Source organism: Musca vetustissima, unplaced genomic scaffold (assembly GCF_032173495.1).
Source record: "Musca vetustissima isolate MV318-11 ecotype Yass unplaced genomic scaffold, APGP_CSIRO_Mvet_v1 utg12664, whole genome shotgun sequence".
Classification (NCBI taxonomy): Eukaryota; Metazoa; Arthropoda; class Insecta; order Diptera; family Muscidae; genus Musca; species Musca vetustissima.
In genome coordinates this window covers 412,127-436,151 of record NW_026885900.1, presented here as the reverse complement: position 1 = coordinate 436,151, position 24,025 = coordinate 412,127, and the positions used below count along the sequence as shown (strand labels likewise).

The window sequence follows — 24,025 nt, the reverse complement described above, 5'->3', positions numbered from 1 at the left end:
CAATAGGATAGTACAATACCTCAGAGATCTTCTATAAGTCCTTAAGAGTTCTATAAAGATCTTATATAGAACTTCAGGCCTTACAGAATTACGAGGTATATATACGGTTTTCATAATTTATTAAAAAGGACCCGTATGGACGTCGAAGGTCGGTTATATGTCGGCTGTTGAAAAAAATCTTTGTTGTATCAATGAAACAGTTTCAGGCTTTTTAAAGGGCCATAAAAGTGATGAAATTGTTCATTAATGCCTTACCACATATTATTTAAGATTATTTTGGATATTTTTCCCAGGTCTGCGGAAAGTTATTAATTGGTCAATAGAAGAAGATCTCAACGGCATTATGTACTTAGAGGTATTTTATAGGTCAGTATATCACCTTCGAGCCTTCTATTGACCAGTTCTACAAAGTAAAAGGACCCTATAGTAGAGTATCCTACACGTTAGTTGGCCGCAAATGCTTTCAAATGACGGTAGGAATATTGGACCTTCTTTTATAAGGCATTTCTTCCCAGAGAACTTAATGTATTAATACACGTCAGTAGTATAATATTCTGACTGTTGGCCTTAAAGTCTTTTAAATGTCAAAAGGATCCTTTTATAGCGATATGTAAGACATAAGTGACCGTAGAAAACATAAATGTATATTTTGGGACCTCCAAAGCTTCAACGTTTCTGTCAAGCAACATGTTGCCAAACAAATTTTCTTTATGTCTACTGCAAATCCTTTACGTTATTTTAAGGATGTTATTATTTTCCCAGATTTCATTCAAAGCCATCTGCAACCACATATATTTATTGTGCCACATTCAATTCCCTTGTTTGTTGCTACGCTATTGTCAACATGTTGCCGGTCTGCGTTGTTGCTACAATTTCTTTATTCAAACTCAGAAGCCTAATAATTGGATGTAGGGAACCTCATAGTGGTTTAGTAGATGGCATTGAAGGTCAATTGGTTACCATACGCAAGTGGAATATTCTAGGTGACTTCGATTAATCAATCGACTTATTTGGTCACCAAGGTTTTCTATTGGTCAGTTTTGCCACTCAAAGGTCTAATACATATGTAGCTGTAGAGGACCTCATGATGATTTAGGAAAGGCCTCAGAGTTCTTCTATTGATCAGAAGAAGCTTTCGAAGTTCTATTCCCCGATCTATCACATTTTTGTAGGTAACATTCGCTTTGTTTCGACACAAATTTTATTCTAGATTTCTAGCATTTTGAGATCTGAGAACATGAAGTAGTTGTCCTAGTAACTACTCCATGTTCGCAGATCTGGATAATGTTGTGGATGGACTGTAACACTTTAGAAGAAAATTCCAGAACTTACCTTGGCAAACCCCATTATAAATAAAACAATTCTCAACTCAAATTTTCGTTAGTACTTTGTTATTTATTTTCTTGTTGCTGTTTTTTTTTTATTTTCTTTTAAAATATGTGTATTTCTTGGGGATTTCTTTGTTTGCATAAATTTAAAATATTAAATTTTATTATTACAATTATTTTAGTTAAAGTTAAAAATTAAATTAAATTAAATAACAATTACACATACATATATATATTTTTTATATTTAATACATTTAGGGCAAATATATGTTTCTTAAGCCTTTGAGTAAAAATTATCTAACAAAAATTAGGGAAACACAAAAAACGATTTAGAAAATAGTACACAAAGAGAGTTTAAAAAGGGAAACTTAAATACGTATTTGTTGTTGTTGTTTTTTTTACAATCCAATCTATACTTAGTTACTAGACAAAAACAAAATGTACATAGATTTTTTTCTTGTTATAATTTTTATACATAAAAGTCAAGGTTGCTTTGTAATGTTATAGGGGGTCTTAACTTATTTTCTTTCATTAACTACATTTAAATTGCTATTTAATATTTATTTTCTTTTTTCTTCTAATAAATTCTTTATACGTTTTTTTGTTATTCTTTGTTGTGTGGGTAAAGGGGGGGGGGGGGGGGCTTCTATAGATTGCATAAATTATGAAATTCTTATGTTAATACATGCTTCCTTCCTTTTTGTGTAATATGGCTTTCTTTTAAAGATAAAATGTTGATGATTGTATCTGTTTTTGGCAACATGTTGCAACGTGTGGTTGTCTAAATCCTTCTTTATCTCCCCTTAATACCGAGAAGAAATATTAACGGATCGATATTGAAATCTGCTGCTTAAATACAGTCCCGGCTACATGTTGGTATATTTCCATGATTTAATAATTCACTTCGTATTCAATTGGCTTCTGTCAATCATCATGTTGCTATACAAATGTTCTTGATGTTATCTCAAAACCCTTTTGCGATATATTTCAGGATTTTACAACTTTCTCAGATTTCTTTCAATCTCATCTTTATCCTTATATAACTATTTTGTCACCTTAACTTTCCTTGCTTGTTGCTACACTATTGTCAACATGTTGCTGTGATGTTGCTTGCTGCTGGCATGATGTTGTTGCTTGCTTCTCAGTGCTACCAATTTCGGTTTGTTGCTGTTGTTGATGGTGTTGTTGTTGTTGCAGCTGCTGCTGCTGTTGAATTTCCTTATTCAAACGATAACTGCTCATAACATTGGCACAACTTTGATGGAAATAAAAATTACGTCCTCTTAACAATGTATCCGTGGCAAAGTCCTTTATACCTGTCTTAATGATAGAACATTGATCACAAGTTAAAACAACAACATTAACCATATTTTTCTTTTTGTTGTTATAAAATTCCAAAATCAAAAATGTGTGAACAAATTGCCTTTGCAGACCCTAACAAAACTGAAAAAATTACCTTACAAATGAAACATTTGTTATCATCATCATTGTCGGGTTTAATATCCGAACTATTTCCCACCTTTGAGTCCAATTGTTGTTGTGTGAGTCCTGGTGGTATGAGACCAGGATGGGATGATGGCGGTGGTGGCACTTGTCCATGGCCATGATGTCCATTGGGTGAGTCTCTTTCCAGTTGATGGTGAGACATTTGATGTAACTGTTGTTGTTGTTGCTGCTGCTGGTGGTGTGAAAGGTGCTGTTTATTTCTCAAATCTTCAAATGCAGTGTATTTTGTAGTGTTGTTGTTATTGTTATGGGAATTCTCCAATGTTGTTTCGGTACTTGTGACCTGGGGTTCTGAACGTGGCCGCTCTTCAACGGGTGAGGGGTTATTTGAAATTCTAAAAATTTAAATGCTTCATTAGTTATTGTTTCGTAAACCCTTCGACTCTTTGCTTACCGGCTACTGCCCACCATGGCCTCGTCATATTTCCGTTTCTTATTATAGCTGGCCATTTTAATGGAATCATCATCATCCACAATGACATCCTCATCGCTGTCGTTATTACATGTATCCATGGACATATCCTTGGCAGTACGTTCCTCATTACACGAGTCGGCATTGTAGTAATGATGGGTGGTCGAAGACAGTTCGCTAACATTTTTAACTGCAGATCAAACACGATAATTAGATTTTAAAATCTGCCCAATATGAGGAGTGATATAAATATTTACCTGATATATGACCTTGGCTAACATTTGTATGGCTATTGTTATTCGGATTATGAGCATCCGTCCAGTTTGTGGTACTACCAGCACTGCTGCTATTACTGCTGTTACTACCACTGGTTGTGGTAGTTGTGGCCACATTTGTGCTAATATCCTCTTCCGTCGTCTGATGATGCATACTATCCTTACTTATGGTACAATTGGCAGTCCTATACAAAATGCCATCCAATTTTCCCGGTTGACTGTTGCTATTGTGTAAATTTGCTCCACCAGGAGTTGTGGCACCACTTCCACCATTTGAACTGCTATGGCTACTACTATGGCTGCTACTCCCACTAAGTGCTGGCATATGGGCATGATGTACCTGTGACGACAATTCGGAATTTGAATCAGGTACATCGTCATTGCACGACTCCACATCGACAGTTTCAATTTCGTCTTGCTGTTTATTCTCGTCTTCGGGAAGTTTGCCACCTGTCTCCAGGGCATATTTCCGTTTGCAAATCGGACAGGAGTTACAGAACATATTCTCCATGAAATACATATCGCCATATTTACGCTTACGTACTTTGATGCGTAAGCGATTTTGACGATTGTTGCGGATTCTTTGGAAGGTCTGGGGAGGAAAAGGGAAAATGATTAAATTTAATCATTTAATTCACTAAATAAAATTATTTTTTTAACATACCTCCCAACGATTATGACTTGTCCGAATGGCATTCTCTTGTGAGGGGCAGGGTTGTGCAAACATATAAGTGGCCTGTAAATTCGTTCTCTCCATGCCAGAACTCAGCTTATACAAACGATCCAATTCTGTTAGAAAATGTGAATTCCATTCATCCGCCGATAGTTTAATGCCACAAACGGGACACATATCTGGTATATGGCCTGGTGGTGGCCTTAATCCGGGCGGACCACCTAAACCCAAACTATGGCTCATGCTAGCCGCTGCCAACAAACTACTATTCGGATGATGGTGATGATGATGAGCACTGAGTGGGGGTAAATGATGCGGTACATGATGTGGTGGAGCATGGGGATGATGAGCATGGTGGGCGGCCATGTGGGATGATACTGTGGCCGATGAAGCGGCCGCTGCCGCCTGTGACGAGGCAATAGAGGCCACAGCTGCGGCGGCTGCTGCTGATACAGCGGCCATTGAAGAGGCACATGATGTTGAGGGTTTGTCACTGCGATGGGCATCTATTCAAAAAAAGAATAAAACAAATGTGATTTTATTTAATTTGTTTTTGTGGGGGATAATCTTTACAACAACAATAAATCTTGAAATTATTTGTTTTACAAATAGACGCGACCTTCTGGTATTCAATTGGAATAGTTTAAATGTTTGTTATTATTGTTTTTGTTTTTTTGAATGTAACAATTTCTATGCCACAGTAGCACCCAAAAAAGTGTCTGTTCGGTTGTCTGCCTTTCTGCGGGTGTTTGTGTGCTTGTGTGTCTAATGGCCATAAATATTGTTCGAATTTATGCAGGAATTCCGAATGGATTTTTATGTGTTCTCTTTTTTTTCGTTTGGGGAAAAAATATTACAATTTTAATTGCTTTCTAAATATTTTCAACACGTATTTTGATACGCGAGACTAGGACTGACACAGTCTCTCCCCCGTTCGCTCTCTCTTCTTTCATTCAAATGTGTGATAATTCATTTTGGCTTAAAGCCCACTCAATTGAGGGGTGAGCTGCAGTAAAATGCCATGATTTAATTTTGTTTTAAAATAAATCACAGCAGGTTAGCTGATTGTTTTTGTTTTTGTTGTTGCATTTCCAAATTATATAATTGGCAACTGACAACTGACATTTACAGACCAACAAAAACAACAAAAAATACTTTGTAACGTTTCTTTTTTGCGTTTACGCGTCTGTACCCACCATTGACCACAGTATGGCAGGACACAGCAAAAGGTCAGCAGATAGGAAAAAAACTCAAATGACCAGTCATCCAGCCATATAACCAACCTCTGCTTGTTACCACTTGTCATATACGTGATTTTAACACCAAGCTGGGAAAAACAAATACAACAACAAGCAGAAGTCAGCAGCACGTATGCCAAAACCAACAATAACCACAATCATTCAACCAGCTATACATAGATATTCATGCTGCTGCATTCATCAGACATTAATTTAATGGTTTTGTTGGCGAACAGGACTAACAGCTTTCCGAATTTTTGAAAAAAATCTGAAGGACTTAAAAAAAACATCCCGGGTTCTGTTGGTCTATTAAAAAATTTAGGTTTCCTTGTCTCTCACCAAAAATTTAATATGGTCACATCCGCCATTTGCATGAAGGACATTCAAAAATTACTTTCACAAATGGTCAAGTGGCCATCTTGCATGAAGGACATTAAAACAGGTTTGGATCAATCTATCGTTCTGCGGCATATTTAACTTTCAGGTGAACAGATCAAGGAAACCGCGTACAAAAAAAATTAATTTAGTTTTCAATAATTTCATTTATTCAAATTAATTTTTAAATTGGAGTTAATCCATTTTGTCTAGGGAACGGTAAATATTAAAATGTTATAAATTTGTTTTGTATTATTATGTCGACAAATACGATTGTACATATATGACTGTAATGATGTGTAACAAATTGATGTAGGCCCCAAAAACATTAGGGGTGCTCACGAAGATTTCAAAATAAACAAATTGAAATTTAGAAGCGTCATTGGATCTATAAATTGCCTCCCATCTCAAAGCTCCTCTTATTTTAATATAGGCTCACATTTTTACATAGAGGCCATATGGAGGTCCAACCTAATGTTTTAAAATATTTTGAAAGTCTTATTTGCCTTTTCCTGACCATAATTCGGTTATGACATGCAAAAAGAAAATTATCAATATAGAACTTTTTTCGTCAGTCCCCAGTTAATGGATCCATCCCATTTAAATTACATTGAAGGTCTGAAAGGCATTCTAAATGACTGTAATATGGTATTTCGGGTTCTTCTTAATTAGGTTTAGTCGTGATTTATTCCATTTTGGGCCATCCCTAAAAACTTTTTGATGAAGTCTCCATATGAAACCTACACCTGAATTGGGATATTTTGACTAAAACTAACCGACCTGAAGAGGATCTGGGGCTAGATTCGAAATAATAGTCTACGCTGTCTTAACCCTTAGTGAACAATGTCCCACCAATAACCTAATGTTAAAAATACTCGACTATTTTTTTCTGAGAATTTTATTATTAATATTTTTTTTTGATACACCCTAATATTTATTTTATTATTATAACCACGACATTGTCTGACCTCTGGATAACCATCCATTCCATTCATTTTGGCTAACCATTTAGCAAACCAATATTTTTATATATTTAAATATAAATAAATTGTTGTTATTATTTTTGCTGTTGACAAGGGCAACTCGCGTATGCAACGAATTGCAAGCAACCAAAACGTCATTGCCGGCATTGTTGTTGTGGCAACAGAAATGGCAAATTGTTGTTGTTCCTGCTGCCGTTTACACACATGAGATCCTAGGACTGATTGGCCGTTTATTGTTTTTGGGCTAAATGGCCACAATCAACAAAATGAAAACATCGAAAAAGAAACAAAATGTCAGCCCATACCCTCAGGGGAATAGGGACGATACACTGGGGCCAATTTGCAATGGATATAGCGTCCGTTAAATTCATATACACTACAACTCCCAACTGGTTGGAATGCGATTTTAGATTACATGTTTAGAAATCATAATAGTAATTTCACAGATCGCTTGATGCGACTGATACCGATACTGCTGTTGCTGCTAAATTCTATGCAATTATTAAAGGTTGTGTTGTTTTTTTCTTGGTCACATGTATGAATTTTAATATAGAAATTCCACAAACCCATCATCCATCAAATTATTAGAACTCACACCAGACGAACTTACAAAAGGTGAAAAAAGTGAGTGAGGGTTGGTGTTATGGTCAGGGGGTAATTGCTTGAAAATTAGCTGCCAAGGAAGTGTGTAATATGATGGCATACAATAACAAATTGGCAGAGGAAATATTTTTGTAGACATGAAGAAAAAGTGAAATGAAGTTCTTATAGTTCTTTGGGAGGGGTAATATTAAAATATTTTATTTCGCAGATAAATATAGTAGTTGGAAAATATAATAATAAAAACTGTTACAGATCAAAACTTTGGTTATAAAAATCGTAAGGAGGGCTAAGGGCACAAGCCCTATCGCCTAGTATTTTTAAGTTTTTAGCAGGAATCTCCAACTGAAGTGCCTTTAGTTTGGCATTTTGGGCTCTGACATGCTAAAAAATTTATATTAGAAAGTTTTTAATATACTTTCAGATTTTCGTATAGCTTTAAATTGCCATGTTGGGATCTCAAGTGCTAAACGCTCTTTTTTAAAAAAAATCTTAATATTGGTTCATATTTTGGCATAGCATATTTTTAATGGCTTATATAACTTTTCTAACCGGACTTGCAGTAATTCCGCCTTATTATAGGTACTTTGAAATGCCTTTTTAAACGGACTGACCGCACTCGGTTTCTTAAAAGCTAAAATATCTCTTCGTATAAGGTTTTCAATATAGTCCCATTTTTAAATAGTGCTCATATGGCAGTCCCGTCCACTTTATTTATGTTGAAAGTCTGAACTGCAATTTCCAATCGAAGTTGATGTTATTTGCCAATTTAAGTTCTGAGAAGTTTAATACCTCATCACATTTAATTACTTTCAAGGTACGAATCACAATAAGGTTCCTCCTATTTCGACTGGGCCGACGGGGCTGTAAATCGTCATTTCGGTTTATCAGAAGCCTCTTCGTACAAAGTTTTTAGTAAAGGTCCCGCCCCATTTAAGACATTTTCAACGTCGTACCCGCAATATTGATCTGAAGTTGGTGCTCATTGCCATTTTTGATTCTCAGATGATTTATACTTCATCACCTTTGAAGTATCCTGAAGATTCAAATCCTCCTCATCCCACATAGAGTGTTCAGATATAGGCTTCAGCCTTTCCAATGATAAAGATTTTAGCCCTCGTTTCAGATTCTCAGTGAGGGATTCTTATTACAACTTCGAAAATTTCGGATCAGAGAGGTCAAAAGCCAAAAATCTGTTTCCAGCTTCAAATGCTGATATATTACAAGACAGTCAGGATATAACATGGCCCTTATTAAATAAAATTCGGAAGGAAAATTCTATAACAATTCCAATTTATTAAATTAAACATTGGCAGCTTAATCCTCCCACATTATTTCCATCCTCCTTCCTTAAATTATAGCTAATTAACAATTCTAGCTCCCTTTGTTAGTACAGCACACTGACCTGACAAGGGAGGTGTATAAACCCCCCGAACTCAAATCCCTGGCGGTAAATGGCTTTGAAATATTCATATTTACAATACTTAAGAAAACAAATTGGCTCTCTTGTCAACCGCACAATACGACGGCCTCTCAACCAAGAATGAACGACATTAAAAAAAGAACATCTTCGCCGATGTTCTTCTTCTTTTTCTTCGAGTAAACAATTGCAATTATAACATAATTAAGTGAGCGTACAATGTTTTTGTCTTTGACGTCATTGAGGCCACGATACGGCGGCTTGAAATACAAGAGCTATTTGCTTTTGCTGCTATCTATTCAGCACGTACTTGCAACATGTTGCATGTTCTAATAACAAACTGCTTGCTGTGTATTTTCCTAAAATCCTTTTGAAAATTTCATAAATTCATTAAAGCAAAGCCAGCACGCGACATTTAAAACACTTTTCTACAACAACAACAAAAGTTTAACCAAAAAGGATTGTGGGGCGCCCAATAAAAAAAATAATTTCTCCTCTAACCCTTACAGTTGGATATTTATTTCTTAAGCCAATTTCAGCTACCCCACCTTATGAAATATTAGACAAATGTAAGCATACCTCTCCGCACCCAAACTTCCCTCTCACTTCGTAAAGGGTTGTATTTGAAACAATTTCATTTATTCTTCCCTGCCGCAGCCTTGTGTGGCGTCAAAGACTTTTGACTTTTGGCGCTTTGTGTGTGTGTGTCTTCCGTGCATTCCCTGCCATGCCACACAAATAGCAACAACAACACTACACACGTCCTCATCATCATCATCGCACTTGGTTGAAGTGTCTTTATACTCTGAGTTGCTGCTACAGTGCAGTGATGTGTGTTGTGAGCAAACCCGACAGACCAACCAACAACAACCACTCTTTGGTGGTTTTGTTTATTTGTTGTTGCCGGATAGCTGGAATGGCAGCAGCTTTGGCAACATTTTTTGTTTATTGCTTTTGATGTTCGGTGAGAGAGAAAGAGTTCCGATTCCCCCACATTCAACCCATTCACAAGAACAACGACAACAGCAACACCCACCATATGTTTGCAGCCTTGCTTTGGAAATCACACTCCCCCCTACTCCTCTCCACCCCACAACTCAGCGATTTATGATTGTTGTTGTATAAATCTTATGAATTATGTTGTTATTATTTTAAGAGCATGAACGCGTACGGGCAAATGTTCAGTTTGTAGTTTGAGTTTGTTATTAGTAATAATCGTCAGGAGCAACAGCAACAACAATAACAACAACAACTACCACAATGTTTCAATATTAATTACAAAACATAATTCAAATACAAATGTTGCTCAAAACGATTGTGTGTTAACTCTATGACCTCGTCTGCGGGGTCTCTTTTTTTAATTAGCTCTAATTATAGAATATTTTCAGAGGATATCTGGATAAACGTGGAACTATTATCCACAATAGTCCGATTAATTCATGATTGGAAAAAACAGTTGAAATCGCCAATACGATACCGTTTATAACCCCAATTATTATGAAACCTAAACCTCGTAATTACGTATCCTTGCCGCTTCGATCACAACTTAGAAGAATTCGTCTCTATAGTTCTTCCTGATAATATCTACATAAGATAGTGGCGTTATCCGCATTTTCTGAGGTCTTCATTCGAATATTTTTCTTTGGGTTCATAGACTTTTCGGAAGATTTTGTGACTGAGTTCGTCTTTTTGATACTAGGCCAGATTTGTTGGCCTCTGTCCATGAATTCTCGGGGCAGTCTTGTGAGGAACTGCTGGGAAAGTCAGGTATTCCTTCTTGATTTCTCGGTTCATCTTGGGCAATGTTCTCCTTTGAGCCCCAGAGAGCTGCTTTTTCGTCGTACCAGATAACGGGAAGCTCTTTTTTCTTCACAAGTTAAGAGTTTGTCAGGTCTTCGGAGTCTTCTTGATTATGGAGCCAGATTTGTTACCTTATTCTCCGTAGTTTAAGAATTCATCAAGTGGAGGAAGTGAAGGGAAAATCAGGGCATCTTTCTTGATTTTTTGGTTCATCCTATCATGTCTGCATTTTCACTTGAAGACGTTATGTCGGCCTTGCTTTTCGGCTCGAAATATGAGTTTGAGTACCCGTATGTCTTGGAAGTTGGAGGGAAAATGTTTCCCAGACTTTACGGACGTTTCCATGGCTGCGCTCGTTTTCTTGTTCTTGGAATAGCCTCTTTTGACTTTAGATTGATCTTCGGCTTGATCGTCGTACAAGAAGACGTGAAACTCTTTTTCTTCTACACAAGTTAAGAATTTATCAATTCTTCCGGAGATCTAATTCTTTTCGCTTTCGAGGAAGTTATGGGGATGGCAGGATATCTTTCTTTATATGTGGGTCCATCCTCACCAATATTCGCCTTTGAGCGCCAGAAAGCTGCTACTTGTGTGCCTCATTCTATATTCCAAGACGTTCTAGACCTAGATTTGACTTGAGGTTGATTTTCGTACAGGCGACGGACAGATTTTTTCTTCTTCTAAATTTGTCAGGTCTTCCGGAAATTTTTGCCGCTTTCGAGGATGTGCTGAGAGCGTCACTTTTTCTGCCGCCTCTTAACTTCTTCTAGATCTTCTCTCATCCACCATTCCAAGCCGTTATGCCCTTCTTTCACTTGTTTTCCGATTCGGAATATGAGTTTGATTATTCGCCAGTCACGAAAGGTTGGGTCAAGATGGCTATTCCCGTGTGGTTCTTCTAGTGCTGCCATTGACAGCAGTAGTACTCAAGACAATCGAAGAGACAAATGGATTGTCCTGTGTATTACTTCCTTACAATTTCAATCAAGATATCGCCTTCAAAAACGTTTTATTAAAAAATTCGTTTAAAAATACCACCAATAAACATTGGTCTTATCTTCGATATGCAAAAGAGGAAGGACGGAGGAAGGAGGACGTCAGCATTTCATTCAAATTTGCAACAAATACGATACAGTTTAAAGAACCCTTAGTTCTGGCAAGTGGTGGTTGATGGCTTGTTGACTGACTGGTAAGTGAAGCGTTTAATTTTCTTCGCAAAAAAAGAGGAAAGTCGCAAAAAACCTGGCCACTACAAAATTACTTATATAAATAGAAAACATTTTCAGCAAAGATTTTTATCTATCCCTTGAGTCACGAGCCAGTGTTCCTTCTTTTTTCGCAACATTTAAATAATATTTTATCAGCAAATATTTGGCAACATGCAAATTCTGTTTTTTTTTTGCTAATTTCAAAAGGAAAGGGTGTGTTCGCCTCTTCGCCCCCTCCCTCCCTTCTTTATTTTTTTCTTGTCTAAGATGAGTTGTATGTCAAAACTGTCAAATTGGTTTCATGTACATTTCACTTACGCCTTAAATCCCTGGGATCCGAGGCATTGCTGCGTGGACTTTCACCCTTTTCAGCATCGTAATCAGTTGAGCCCTCCAAAGATTCGTGGGATGTACATGTGGGGCTGGCGGAATCGGTGCGAAAAGAATCATTGCCATTAAAAAGATTCTAAAAAAAAATTGGAAATAAAAATAGAAAATCAAAGTTAAAATAAAATTTAGAGAAAATATGCTGCCAACACCACTTACCTGATCCAATGAAATGCCAATGTATTTGGGCGGTGAAAATGCCGATGGCAATTGAAAATTACCCAAAACCGACGGCTTGCCCAGTGCGGCTCGTTCACTGGCAAAATAACTGGCCGCCGCCGCTGAACCATTTGCCGCCAGCATATTGTGATTGAGGGTCTGCAGGAGATGTGGATGGAAGCTGTGCAGCAAGTGGGAGCCATAACTGCCGACTAGTGACATGTTGTGGAGATCTTTGGCGTCAGGTAACTGCAAAAAAGGGTACTGCGAATGAGAAGAGTTAGGCAAATATCTATGTTGAGGCAAAGATTACAAGGATTATAAGGAATTTTCCCCTCAAACACTCACATACACAAACACACATGCATGAATTTTTTCATGTTACATTGATTGGTTTAGAGTTTATTGACAACTTAAGCCAACAAAGGGGTCAAGTGGAGGTGGAAAATATTGGATTATTATGCAAAAAAATGGAAACAAATCATATGGTCAGTTTGGAGATAATCCTAGTTTTTTGCGGACTATTGATGAGGGTAAGGGGTTGAAAAACAAACAAATAGCCAATAATTTGTTTGGGTGTTTTAGAAAGAAAAAAAGTGATGACCGATGATAAAGTTTTTGTTCTGCAAATTGCATATTTTATTGGAATTTTTGAATCCAATCATATTTTCACAACAGGGCGTCAATGTATCCCTATATGGGGGCTACTCTAAAAATTGGGGCGAAAATGATAATTTTAAAGCGTATACTAAACTTCGCGTTGGTATCCAATGATAATCCAAAATACTAAATAACAGCCAATCGGGTCGGAAACATATCCAAAATACCGTATATTTGCAGGTACCGTCAATGGGGGCTAATCTAAAAATTTTCCCAATATTGAGAACCGAAAATACCACATTACAGTCAAACTAGTTGATAGTGCTTTAAAAGTGGCCCCATATTCATAAGGAAGTCTATAGCAAAAACTTACTGAACTGAAGAAAAATAAAAAATAAAAAATTAAGTGAAATTGTAATTTTATATAGAAATATTTTGAAAGAATAATTAAAAATGTTGTTCAAGACTTTTGCCATTTTAGGAACTCTTTTCTCTTTCCAAGATTCCTGATCTCCTTACCTCCCTCCCCAAAACATACCGGAGTATTTTCAAAGTGGTTGACCACTTGCTTCTTTGCTAAATTTCCTAAAGTTCCTAACAATACCGGTGATAAATACCATGTAATTATAACTCAAACTGGGCAGGGAGAATAGAACACATCTGTACTACCTACGTTCACCAACAAAACTTGTGATAAACCCCATTTATTTTGTGGTTTTAAGTCTAAGCCCAGATACGGGTATTTGAATGGCTGGCTGGGTGCAAAAACAAAGCCAAGTGTTAATGGTTATCATTCAAACAGTTTTCATGTGAGCGCGAGGGGGGTTAGGGAGATAAGAGTTGGTTACTCTGTCGTTGGTTGATGGCTGTGACAAGTCATGCCACTGGCATGGTAAGCCTGAAGGGGATTCCTTGTTTTACTAAATCACAGCACCAGTATTTTGTTGTCAATACACACAGAAAAACTCCCCACCGCCACCACCACCAACCGGGAGTAATTGATGTTTATGTTGGTGATGTGTGTTTTCACACATTCATTGGGGGAGAGGAGGTAGGGGTATTTTTGGGGGAGCCTGATGTTACAGATTTGATAAGTGTTAATTTGTTGCCATAAAAAATTCGCACATTGTGTGTGTCTCTCCTAAAGCCTTTAATAATATTATAAAAAATTTACATTTACAATAAAGTTTTTTTTCGGAGTGAAAATCATGTAGCAATAATGTTTAAAATAAATTATGTCACGATTTTTATGAGTTTCTTAAATAAATCGCCCACAAATTGTAATCGAAAATACCACCAGAAGCTATACGACGATAGACGGACAGACAGACAAGTAGTTTTTTATGCAAATTTTCCACATAACAGACTTTTCCCATCAACAACATCTCACAGCACATCAAGTGGCATTCATGCGTGGCAGGGAAAAAAGCAATTTTCACTACAAAGGAAAATCGCAAAGAAAAAAATCATACCCCGCCGCCACCCTTTGCACCATGATACACTCCTCATATATGTGATGAGCCCATCCATATATGGAATGGCTTGTAAATGATATGTTTAGTGGGTTATTGTCATACCCACATATCCGAAAGAAATTACTTTTCAAACATCATCAGTTACATCCTTTTTGTTGTTGTTGTTGGGAAGAAACAACACCCATTACACGATGTAACAACAACCCCCCTGCTTGCCATTTCTAAAAAAGGCAAAAATAACAGCATCACACTTTCACCCAGCATGTAGGCAGAGAATCTTTACCCCCTTTTGGGTTGCTCTATAACATTTTGTGATTTTTTAAACGTTGTTCAGTCCGGGCCGGGTTGTTGGCAATAATCGTTGGATGATGGGTCGTTGATATAATGACAATATTTAAATCCTTTGCCATAAATAACAAACAACACAATCGGCTTTAATATGTGCAAAATACTTTTTTCTAAGTTTTAAAAAAGAAAATGATAATCATGTGTGAGAAGTAAACTATTAGGGGGAGGAATCTATTTAAATTTGAACACAAATATCGCATTTGGATTTTTTTGGAACTTGATTTTTTTAGATAATGGTTTTGATAGCACAACTATATGTCCTATTTTGTGATTGTCTTCATCCTGAATAATTTCATAAAATTCAGATAAATAATTTTTATTTATGTTTTTCTAATTCAATTGTCCACTTTATTTCCACCTATAATTTCTATACACGAAAAAGGACACACATTATTTATTTTTCTAGTCATAACAATGAAATTATGGCTTTTAATATCCAGCGACCATATTTGTTATGGTCACAAAATAAATGTCCACATAATTTAGCATGAAAACATAGATTATGAGGCGGACTCAAAGGTAGCCATATTCAACTTTATGTTACCACTTGTGTGTTGAGAAGGGGAAATTCAGGAAAATACTCCGTTTTGTAAATATGATAAATGCGATTAATATGGAAGCACCACCTGGGATGTTTACAGGGGAGTACGGGATAGTTTTAGGTCAGAAGTAGTAATCAACTGTGATTAAGGGATACTTTAAGCGAATCTGAGAATATTCATAATTTTCGAAAAATAGTTTCGGTCGGACTTCTTATTCCTAAAATCGTTCCGTACTTTTATACGCAGTCTAACTTCATCAACACTTTGTACATTGCAATATTTCTTTCAAACACAGTTCAAGTTCGAAGATGGGGAATATCGGCACACTCCTTCTGGTACCTCCCCACAAAATTAATGTATTTTTACCAAGCCTAGATCAAATCCGAAGGTGATCTGCCCTCCCCCATAAAGGGGAGAAGCTCTTGTATCAATATTAAATCCCAAACCTCTTTGATGAAAACATATACTTTATATAAAACGACTGGTGTGTAACTTCGAAGATCTCCGCAAACTAATAAAGACGAAAAACCACAGGATTCGAGAAAGACGGAGGATGTATTTAAAAAAATATATTCCTCATTCGATTTGACTGTAGGCATGTTATCTCAAAAGTAACCTGCCACAAATAAATATATAACGTTTTTTCTTCATTAACTTTAGAATTACAAGAAAAAACCTTAAAAATTTGACCTATGGTGACTTTATCCTTCTGGGTTCTTAATATAATGGACAAGGGCTTTCATCCTCGTATGGAATTTATAACCCCCAAAACCTTGTTGCTTAGTGTAATAAGTAATGCCTGTGATATTTTCAAGAACAATGAGGATATAAAAATATGTCCAGTCATAATTTTCTATGAAAATACTCCCCTCAACAAGTCCCCTCACACAAGTCATCCATGTTATGATCCGCTACTTGTAAACATCTCAGCTGTTTAAATGAAATTAAACATAAATAAAACTTCATGTTTCGTTTTGTTGTATTTAATTTAAAATGTCTTTTGCAATAACAAAAAGTCATAAATCTTGTCGATTTTCCAACATTGTTATTATGCTTAAACATTGTTCAACATTAGACTGGCGGTCTGTCCGTCTGACTGCCTCTCTGACATCTAAGAGACAATTGAAACAACTAACATTCAATTATTACAACAAAAACCATTGAATAGCTAAATAGTGGATTTACAAGCATTCATGGCTAATAAATTCCGCAGACAACAAACGTTGCCGCTGCAACGCCAAGCGTTTCGATGTCCAAAGCATAGTACAACGCTAACAAAAAATGCTAATAAAAAATGACAACAATGCCATGATTCGCAATTGATTTTAATCTGATTTCAAAAACTTACCCCAGATAAAGTTTTTTCAGCAACAGAAAATAAAATTTACATGGCTAATGATAACTAAACACAGCTGGGGTATGGGTTGGGCAGGTCTAGCTGGTGTATCATGGCCAGACAATGTCCTCTTCCCCCTTCTCCTCTAAAAATGTGTATGAGGAGGATTTATTTGTTTTAAGTATTAATTTGAAATGAGAGTAATATGCAAATCGCACTTTGTTACAAGGCTCTGACAACGGCGACGGGATAGCAAGTGGCTTAACACTTGGCTTTTTGTATTTTTTTTTTTTGTCAAAATTTTGTTATAGCGGTTTTTCATTACAAATGATGCATATCACACACACCAGCCAAGCAATTTGCAAATAAGCGCAGCAACAACCCCTCAACGACAAGTAACAAATCTTTTGCGACAGATAGACAAATAAACAGCCATACAACCAGTTAGGCAGTCAGTCAGTTTGTATTATTGAGACAACTAATAATGGCAAAATGTAAACAATAGTCAAATATTTGTCATCAAAACGATGAACACAGATAATAATGCAATGCAAAATCCAATTTTCCTCGTCGTTCGCCGTTTTTTGTTTCTTCTGGGGTGATAAAAACCACCCTGTATATCCGTTCAAAGTGTTGACAATTTAACACTAAATAGATCGGCAAATATAACGATGTGGCAAACAGAACCAAACAGACATACACACCATACCTAAATCACTGAAATTACCACTGTCTAAAGATGGATGAATGAGAAGTAGGAGGAGTAGCACAGTAAAATTATATTTTGAAGAGAGAGGGCGAAAACCTTTGTAAGGACACCTGCTAACCATATTATTGTTCCACTTTGGCTTTTGTTCCTGAGGCTCTAATGAATTATGCCACAAATGAATTATGATTGTAATATTTTATTATTTATGTAATTATAGACAACAATTATCGCTTGAAATTGAATTTGACAAATTAACGGAGTTTTGAGGGAGATTTTGAGAGAAGGGCAAACGTTTTTTTGGATTTGAGGTATAAAGGGTTTTTGTATTAAATCGGTGTAAAGCTTGAAAATGTAAAGAAAATTCTTAGAAAGTTTGTGCAGACATTGATATTGTTCCAAGGAATTTTAATATTTAAAACGAGGTGTGACGATCCAGGTTTTAGCTAATTTTTGGACAAAATTTGTCATTCCGTTTGCAACACCTCGAAATATTCACACCAACCCCCATATGGTAGATTTATTCTTGATCAGAATAAAATTCTATGTCGATTGACCGTCCGTCAAAAATCCCAAAAGAGCTCGCAATATTTAAGATAGGACTTTGAAAATTTGCACATACATTGATACATTGAAAATGTACTTCTAGGATATTTGATATAAAAAACAGGATATACCGGTCCACGTTTTTGTGCCCATAAAAATTCGGTGTATTGCATTCTTTTTTCAACCCAATGTTTCTTTGGACCAAATCCGTTCCGTCGGACTGTCCGGCTGGTGTGCAGGATAACTGTCAAAGGATGTAATCGATTTCATGCAAACTTTGCACCTCGTAATATTTCTTCCAAACTTAGTTTATGTTCGAAGATGGGACACCTTGGTTCACTGCTTCTGGTACCTCCCACACAATTGGTTAAAATATTCCATATTTATTAATACAATACAAGGCGAATTGGAATGCAGGATTTGAACCAAACTTTGCACAACCTATTATCTTTACAATGTTTAAATCAAGCCAGAAGATGATACCCGCCGGTCTATTCCTTCTGGTACCCCCTATAAAGGGTCAAAGTTTTCAATATATATATACCCATTATCAGGTGAATGGAATGTCCGATTTGAACCAGACTGCACAAAATTAAGTCAGAAGGTGGTACCCGTCGGTTCTCTCATTCTGGTGCTTTCCCACAAAGAGACAATATTAAAAAAAAAAAAAAAAAAAAAAATGAAATCCGAACCCTTAAATGAATTTTTGAAGCCAATAAATCAAATACCCTTAAATACACATCATTTGATATTCTTGTATAATTTATCCACATTTTAACCCTCCTTCGACAGTATGTTCAGGTTAATTAGAATCCGTCTAAAAGTCATAAAACAATTTATTGCAATTAGTTCATATCTCAACAAATCAGGTCAACTGGAATTGCTGCCTTTTTTGAAAAAAAAACCCCTCACTGACTTTGGCAATCGTACCGTTTCTTGACTTGACTTTCCGTTCATATTGAATTGATTTATGCGGATTTATTGATGATTGATTAATTAGCAAATGTTGTCCATCAAAACTGGATGCACCGAACACACATTTTATACTCTTCGAACAGTATGATGGCTGGCAACATGACATGTAAATAATGCCTTATTCGTGGCCAGCAGATATGTGTCAAACAACTGTTTCAATATTGTTACAATATTTTATAGCGGCAATAAGCGATGTTTTGCTACTACCAAATTGTAAAATGTGGAAGAAAAATGCACGCAATACCATTCTGGTCCTAATTGATACAGAAGCTCGTATTTGTTAATCAACCAGTTTGTTTAATGCACCGTTCTTTTTATTTGGGTTTTATAACCAGGGTTGACATGTAGCCGCCAATTAAAAAACGGAGTTGGATATCTTATCATTATCCCAATGATACATTATCGCCTTTGACAAATCCAGATTTGTATTACCGTTAAGAAATTTTACTCCACGTCTTCTAGAAAATCGGAGATGCTTTCAATCGTCCTTGGTAATTTTAAAGAAAAAAATGTGTAATGGCAACCATCTCTCACTTTTCAGTCACACTAAACAAGGAAATTACACATAAAACGGTAAAGTAGCGCCATAAAAAAGTTAACAACTCAATGCTTTAATTGTTGACACTTTAAGATATGGCTACCAACAAGAGAGACTCTCCTTTTAATCATGTTAATCAAGCAAAGACTAATTGGTACTCTATACCGAGTACTGAAATCCCTATGCTTTTTTATCCCCACAGGATATGGATTACCTTTGTAATGTGTGATGAACTTATTGGTGTTTGCTGACGAATATCTCGCTTCCATCTACACCTTCGGTGGACATATTGATACATTGTTTAACATACTCCACAACTGGAGCTCGTATTTTAAATTTTGCAACCAGACTTGGTGCGAAACTTGTTTGTTCCATTTGTGTTGCTGTTCTTCTTGTTGTTGGTAGTGTTCTTGATCTTTTGTATTGGGGATGTCCGTTAAAAAAGGAGATCATGGCCATCGATGATGATGGCTGATCAAAAGTTTAAAATATTTTTCATCATTTGTAGCATCAGCGTCATGATCATTGCTCATGTTTATGATGACAGACTACGTACAAAGTTTGTGGTGGCAAAAATACAGAAGGAGGAGATGGTACCGAGCAGAGAGGAGGGAATTTCAAAATATTTGCCAGTATCGAAAACAATCACACATTCATGTGGCAAACTTGGACACAATCATAAATTGTCAATACAGAAATCTACACACAATAGACAACGACAATGGATGGACGGACGGACAGACGAACGAATCAACGGATAAACGAATGCATACATTGGACTCCGCCGGATGCCAGACAGGAATATTGAGGATCAGTAGTGAGTAGTTTTGTGAAATCGTTTAATGTCAGATCTGTGGCAAGACTTCAACTTCGAATAGTTAGTGGCGTTGCCGTTTTGTGTGCCATGGAATGTGGCCCATACAAATCCACTGAGTGACTGGTTAGCTTTGTTTAGATCAGCAACAGCTTTGCCTCTTTGGGTGTGCTGATTTATTGCGGTCAAATAAACTGCTACCATAAGCGCGAAATTTTAAATTCAAAAACTTAAAATACACATTCATCCATCGCAAAACATTCATCGGCCGATGGATTGAATGTTGGTAGAACTGCTGGCCAGTATTGTTGTCAAGTCCGTTGTTCTTTTTTATTCTGGAATCCAGCCGGCAAAGTTTATGGCCCACCATAACAAAAGAGTTAGCTGCTGCTTGGCCTATTGCAAGGTGAAATTTGTAGAGTTATCATAAATACAAATACCAAGCCAAGTTTAGTTTAGTTTATAAGCTGAAGTTTGGTTAGTCTGTATGTCCGTTTGTTTGTACATCATCTGTTTGTTTTGATCAATTTCTTTGGAAGTTTGTCAATGTTGTGTCAGCTCCTCCGTTTTGGGTAGACAAAATGTTTTGATTGTTTCACTTTAAATTGAATTAACTCCGTCGATTTTCCGGAAATTTACTCCAAACGAAGGAGTAGTTGATTTTGTGTCAAATGTTTAGAATTTTTATAGTTTGTGGTTTACTTTCAAATAAACCGCTTTGTTATGAACTTATCAGACGATATGGAATGAGAAAAGGGGTACTAGGAGAGAAAAAATTCAGATCATTTGGATAAGTTGTCTGTATTTATTCACATTTTGTGGCTAATACAAATTTTATAAAATATGAAACAAATAAAATCAGAAACAAAAATTCATGTTTAAGATCATTTATTCATGTTTTGTGGATAATTTTTTTTTAAATCCAAAAATTTACCTAATTTTTACATGAGTCCTCAACATTTTTTTTCAAAATTTGCAGATAAGGTGACTATAAAACATGAGTGGGTAATACGGCAAAGATTTTTATCTACAAATTGCAAATATTCTCTTTATGTTTTGTGGACAATTTATTTATATTTGCGATTTTAGATAAGTTATCCACTGTTGCAATTGTATGAAATTTATCTGTATAATTTATATATAAGTTGAAGATAAATCTAAACTATATAGCCCCTTGGGATAATTTATCTAAGAACCGGATATATTTTATATATTTCTTTTTAATTTCAAGATTTGTATATATTTTATCCAAGAAGTATGGAATCCATTATAGATAATTTATCCCCAATGTGATAAATTAATATTTAATATTGATATTTGTTCTAGATACTTTATCTGTATTTGTCTGCGCATAATTGATGATTTTTATCTACGATATTTAATACAGATAATAGTGGAGAATAAAATATGGGGAGAAAATATCCGCTTTGTAGAAAAAAAACCTGAGCCACCGTTGGGGTCTTATGAGCATGTTCGTTTCAAGCTGGGTTCTGAGTTCAAACCTGAAGATCATAGAATTTATCCTATTTATCATTGCATTTATTTCCTAATTTTGAATACATATATGCAAATGTGGGCAAAATATCTGCAATATCTAGAAATGACTTCACCCACCTGACGCATTTCTTAGTACCCCCTTGATGCATACGAGAAGCCAAAATGCTCTTAGAACTTGGATAGAACTTTTTACATCTCCACTGTATATGCAGAGATTTTGGTTGTAAAATAAGCCTACGACCTTCTAAATAAGTAAAATGCAAGGGAACCCTTATAAAAGGATATATTAAAACATGGACCCATAATAGAAAACTTATCCCAGCAGGTATTTTATCTTTTGAGAAATCGTAACTGCCAAATTACAACCACTTCAATTGGAAAATGTTATATATCCTTTAAAATATTTAATATACATTCCGTGTAGAAGTGCTTTATCCTATTTAAACTATAGAAAATTGGACCTTTTATGAGCGCTGTATCAAATTATGGATATTCTACAATTTCTGCAGAGATCCATTACCTTCAGATAACTCGAAATCTTAAGTTACAGTTTCTTTGGTTCGAAAATGCGGCGGGACCTCTCTATGGAGCTATTCTATAGAATGGACGGATATATCCGTGAAATATATATGAATGTATATGCAAAAATTAAATGCTTTATATTAAATAAAGGGCAGAACCTTTATTCCAAACTTTAGATAGCAAAGTATAACCGATAAGTCGTTATAAATGGCTTCGTTGTAAACGATTTCGGCCTTATTATTCTATAAAAACTATTTCGATTGTATTATTCTATAAAAATGACGGATATATTCTCTCCAAAAATGTTATGGGGTTTCCGGAGATTATTTTAAGATGTAAGCGATGTCTGGTGGACAACAACAAATCTCCACGAGTATAACATATTATTATTTGATTGAAAAATCTCGGATCACAGTTTTTGAAAAATTGTAAATCCGGGTTCTACACGATACTATTTGAATTTTAAGTAAAACATACCTAGAGTGATCTATTACAACTAATATATTTAATTTAATTTTAATAACAATTGATTTTATTTGAATATTCAAATTGACCCCCTTGGACATTCCAAAAATTTTTTATCGATTATTTGCTGCCTTTTCGATTGAATTTTTTCATTTACAAAGTTTCTAAATTGGCTCTCGTGGGGGAAAATTCCTTAATAGACTTTGCCCGTAAAATATCTTTCCTCAACCGACGGTATAACAAAATTGTATTTCTTCGCAAATTTGTCTGGCATTTTGAAAACTTACCCGTGTGGGAAATGGACGTTGTCCTCTTAGTGCCTCATGCAAACCGGAAGCAGCCTCCGATAATACGACCAATGCTTGTGACGGTATGTGACTGCTTCCAAAGGCGTTACTTTCCATAATACAAACGAAAAATGTTCCCAAATGTTCCTTTGAATCAAGGGAACGTTTTTAAATTGGGATATCTTGAGATAACTAACAAAGAATGTGATCACAGTGCTGCTGTGACAGGCATTTGTTGTTTGCTTTAATTTTATTTTATTGCACAAATTAATTAATTAAACACTGGCACTAATTATGTTTTGTAATTTATTTTTACTTGTTGTTGTTTAATTTATTTGCAAAAAATCTGCTAATTATTTGTTGTAGTTATTAATTTTTTAAAACACACACGCACGCTCGTACACAATTGAATGCAACACAGCAATGCATATAATTACTCTTGAAACTACCAACAACAAAAAAACTATAATAATAATTATACCGTCGATTGGTAGTAGTTGTGGTGACCAGGAACGGGACATTTACAGTCACACTGGACTTCACTATAACTCACTCGCACGCTCACTTCATTCATTCGATGGTTCGTTCGATCGTTCACTTATTAAGCACTGTAGTAGAGTAGCTAGAGTTTGCTATCACAACTTGACTGTTACTGTTTCGTTTTGCTGCTACCGCTCACTATTTTTGAAGCTACTGCCATTAACTGACTGACTGACGACTGACAGTGTCGTTCGTTCGTTGTCTAGTTAAGTTAATTAAATTTGCAATTACTTTAATCGCTGTTGTTGCTGTTTTTTCTACACTTTGTAATTGTAAGGGAGTGTGTGTGTGTGTCAGTGAGCTTCAGTTGCAATTATGAATCTCTGTTTTGTTGTTGTTGTTGCTGCTGTTCCAGTAGTTGTTGGTGAGTGAGTGTGTGATTAATTTTTCATTGACTCCGACACAGAGTGATACACCCGCACGTACGTAAAATCTGCTTGGAACTAAAGTGACTTTTGTATTTTGCTGCC

General features: G+C 35.9%; 1 protein-coding gene across 1 annotated transcript; it reads right to left on the bottom strand.

Moving 5' to 3' along the window:
* Positions 1-2,384: 2,384 nt before the first annotated feature.
* LOC133333229 (protein Teyrha-meyrha) lies at positions 2,385-23,132 on the bottom strand. Its single transcript, XM_061541557.1, has 8 exons — positions 23,016-23,132; positions 12,365-12,613; positions 12,137-12,284; positions 4,186-4,700; positions 3,504-4,113; positions 3,229-3,436; positions 2,785-3,169; positions 2,385-2,648 (listed from the first exon to the last, which is right to left on the bottom strand). Exons 1-8 carry the CDS (start codon positions 23,130-23,132, stop codon positions 2,385-2,387), a joined length of 2,496 nt encoding a protein of 831 aa, XP_061397541.1.
* Positions 23,133-24,025: the final 893 nt, after the last annotated feature.